This window comes from Frankliniella occidentalis, unplaced genomic scaffold (genome assembly GCF_000697945.3).
Source record: "Frankliniella occidentalis isolate FOCC.00 unplaced genomic scaffold, Focc_3.1 Scaffold351, whole genome shotgun sequence".
NCBI classification, from domain to species: Eukaryota; Metazoa; Arthropoda; class Insecta; order Thysanoptera; family Thripidae; genus Frankliniella; species Frankliniella occidentalis.
Window position 1 is genome coordinate 173,617 of NW_026267474.1, and position 4,034 is coordinate 177,650.

The following is a 4,034-nucleotide window of genomic DNA, read 5'->3' on the forward strand; positions in this document are numbered from 1 at the left end:
TCGGCTTATGCAGCTGATCAGCTGGCTGTCTGAGGTCTGACGGACAAGTAGGCCTGGTCCCTGCCGAACGGAGTTGCCAGCGGAGCAAAGTGAAGCTGGCCATTTTGTTTATCGAAAGGGCAGGCCTGCTTGTTATTGAAGATGAGCATTTTCTTATATCTTAGTCAGCAGCACTTAACGTTTTAATGCTAACAATCTAAAAAGTATTTCGTAAATTTTGCTTGTTTTTTCTAAAGTTTTTATTACAAGTTCTTTTTCTTTTACAGCCCAACACTGGTATGTTTTTGCGGCTAAATAACTGGCTGGCAACGAACAACTTGCCGAAGTTTATACCCAATTAGCTATGCAAAGTAGTACATACTAATGTCGACGAACAAGAGGAAGAAACACAAAATCGAGTAAATAAGGGATTAAGTCACTCAAAAAAGGTAGTCAACAGATGTTATGCTCCCAACTTGTAAGACATTTCAGAAGAAGCAATTTCTCTTCTTAAGATGCTGCGTTTATATCGCAAAAATTATGTCGGATTCGCATAAAACGCTTTACTTAATCTGTTCTGTTTTTTACACATAAGGAAACAATCATAAACAAAAGGGCAATCCAAGGTTTTATGCAAGTAACCCGATGCAGAGAAAACTTGTCCGCAAACCTGCAAAATATTCGTGTGGACGTAGTCAAATGGCTCTCCAGATTTAGAAAACTTCCAGAGTGAGCTCAATATTCCATTGCTAACTGAAGATGACCACGATTCTTATCTTCATAAGTGGGAAGAAAAGGCAGTCCCAATCATGGGACAATGGTGTACGGCAAAAATCAAAGAATAAGGAAAGTTGACGAAAGATCGCCTGCCTAAGTTTTTAGAAAAAAATTACGCATTTTAAAAATGTCATTCCTGATATAGTTTAACTTGTCAGCAGGACATTGTAAATTTTGTTTTTTCTATCTGCATGTTTTTTTTGTGTTTTGTACCTGTTTTTTACATGTTATGTTGTACATGTTTTGTACCTTTATTGAAGATGTCTAAATAGAACTTCACGTTTATTATATAAATAAACCTGTATAATGAAGGTAAAAATCTTCTTTATACCCGTATTGAAGATACATCCCTTTCTCGAGTCTTTGCCTGTCGCCTGTCGCCCCCGCGCCCCCAGCATGTGAACTGCCTCCACCGCCGTTGCACTGGGTGCGGCCACCACCCCCCTCGGACGCCGCTGTCGCTGGGCCCTCACGGGGATCAGCAGTTGATGCTAAAGATGTAAGTTTACCTGTATGGAGTATAGTTGTTGAGCTCCTCCAGGTGCCGCCGATGCTGCTGGTGTTGTGCTGCTGCTGACCAGTCACTGCCGCGGCTGCGTCCTGTTGTTGTGCTCCTCGCTGCGCTTGGGCTCGTCCTGTAGGCCGGGTAGAGAACTGTGTCCGCAGGTGCAGTAGTCGAGCATAAGCGTCGTCGGGGAGGGCAGGTCGGGCAGCGCGTCGAAGTCTGACGTTAGCACGTCGAGGTGCAGGTTGCGGAGGGCAGGCCGAGGGGTAGGCAGTGAGAGCAGCGCGTCTTCATTGCAGCTGCTCAAGTAGTTGCTGCCCAACCTCCGAGGTCTCTTTGCTGCTCGGACGGTGCGTCACCGTGCATCTAGTTTGAACTTAAATTTAAAAGGTCAGAAGCACCGCTTGGATGTCTTTACCTTTTGAATACTTCCTATGCTTTTCTCCTGAAACTGTCATAATTTCTTGGGCTTTTCTTTTCCTTGACTTTGGTTTATTTACTTTCCTCTCACTTTGGGGCTCTTCATCATCTGCATCTTGTGAATTTGATGTAGAGGCTTTTTCTTGTACATTTTCTGTCTTTTCGGAGTCCATTATATCTGGATCAGTGTCACTTTCTTCATCTGCCAGTGTATCCGCGTCTATTTCTATTTCATCCAAGGATTTTCCCTTGAACTCTGCTACCCCTTTCTGAAAGGCGAACAAAAGTTTGCTGAATTTAGCAAGGAGCATAGTGTCTTCAGGAAGTTCAGAAGACAGATCGTGGATTGCATCTGAGTGCCCCATAAATTTGGATACTTTTTTTAGTCCATCAGGTCCAAGATTCAACAACTGTGTCATAGTGCCTACATGAGTCCTCAAATTTCTGGATCTGACAAATTGTGGTAATCTCAGGTCTGCTTCCTTAGTGTACTTTCTGAATAAACTTTTCGCATCACAGTGCATCAAACTTGTTACAGATGGGGAAGGAAAATGCTCTCTTGGAATTGATTCAAACGTTCCTTTGTCTGGCACAGGAGATCAAGACTTTCCTTTAATCGTTTGGGAAGAAGGACAGCGGCAAGTCTCCCACCTTTTAATGCAGTTTTCACCAATGTGACTTCATCTAACATCTTCTTCTCCACTTTAGACAAGGATTTCAGGACATCGTCATGTTCTGACACTGGAAGCGGATGTAGGTAAGTCTTCAGCTCCAAATTTTCCACGTCACCTGTTCTTCTTCTATTAAACATAGTAATTTGAATTAACAGGCTCTCCGCCAACATACTGAAAGCTGCAAGGTTCTCCAGGTCGTCTTCCAAGATATTCTTCGCCTCAGACTCCTTTTCTTTCAACATTTTCATGCACTTCTTAATGTCATCAGCGAGTGGGAATATTGCGGGCCTCATTTGTCTCTTGGTGTGAATGGATTGAAGAGCTATACTTGAAATGCTATCCGTCCACTCATTCTTCATGACATTCCTCACCAATGACAGTGTCTGCAATCTCTCATGATCTTTAGCCCTTGAATACTTGGTCTCTAAATTTAGAATACACCTGTTAAGAAGATGCCCAATGTCCTTCGCCAAGTTGCCCTTCTTGAACTCCTTGTCATACTCATTGAATTCTCCCAGGGACTTGGTTGCCGCAACAATATCTTGGAAATCATTGGGGTCTGATAACATGTCTTCCATTGTGTTGTACTTTGGGTTTATCTTCCTTATTTCTATGAGAAGCCTCCCAAGCTTCCTCATGTCGCCTTTTATGTGGTTTACTCTCCTGGGTTTCTTCCTTCAGTTCTTTCTTGCAATTGCTTTCTGTCCTATAAGTATAATTTGTTCGTCACTTCTGATTGCTAATCGCTTCTGTCCAACTTGCAGTGTATCCAAAATTTTGGTTTTGAATTCCTCAGCTACTTTGGTGGCCACTGGCATGTAGGCTGCAGCCCTGGCTTAGATATTTCGACCAGCTGGTTTTCCATGCTTTTCTTTAACATGCTGTGCCAGCTGATGGCTAGAATAGTAACCGTTGCATTCCATGCAGCGCAGCACCTCAGTTTGATCTATTGCATAGGCGTCTCTTCGCACAGTGATAAGAACATTTTTTCAGGGATCCTCGTTTCGTATATTCCTCACGACAAGATCATAATTGTGTCTATCAGCACCCGCTTTTCTGATTATTTTTATTGTCTCAAACCTTTTTTTTCACTCTCTCCTTCTTCTCTGCCGCTTTCTCTTCTTCTGTCCACGCATCCTGTACCTTCTTAGAAACTGGTTTTCTGTAGACCTTCATTAGTTCCCGCACGTGAGCTTTCTCCTTATGCTTGGTTTCGACATGCAAGATTAATTTTCCAGTACCCACGTAACTACAGTATGGGCAGACATTCAGCTTGTCAAACTTTCTCTCTGTGACTCCATCCTTTATCGTGTTGTTGGATCTTTGCGTCAGAATTTTTGCTGCACCTTCACTTTTTTCTATTCTAGGCTCTTCACCTTCATTCTCCTGTGAAAATGCTTCCTTGAAATTGTACTCCTTCTTGCTTCTAATGCTTTTACACATTTTCTTCTTATTCTGGATGTTTCCCAGTTTTCCACAATCTTCTTTTTCATCAATGTTATCTTCAGGAATTTTACCATCCTTTTCGATTTTTCCATCACTGTCAGTTTCAAAATCACTGTTACTTTCATCAGTGTCATTTTTATCTTCATAGTCATAATCTGAGCCTTCATTAGAAGACCAATCATTGGTACTACTATCACCCTCCTCTGGATGCTTGGTGTCTTCTTTTCTCCTTC

General features: G+C 42.3%; 1 protein-coding gene across 1 annotated transcript; it reads right to left on the bottom strand.

Moving 5' to 3' along the window:
* Positions 1-1,244: 1,244 nt before the first annotated feature.
* LOC127751124 (uncharacterized) lies at positions 1,245-2,415 on the bottom strand. Its single transcript, XM_052274206.1, has one exon. It carries the CDS (start codon positions 2,203-2,205, stop codon positions 1,645-1,647), a length of 561 nt encoding a protein of 186 aa, XP_052130166.1. The 5' UTR covers positions 2,206-2,415; the 3' UTR covers positions 1,245-1,644.
* Positions 2,416-4,034: the final 1,619 nt, after the last annotated feature.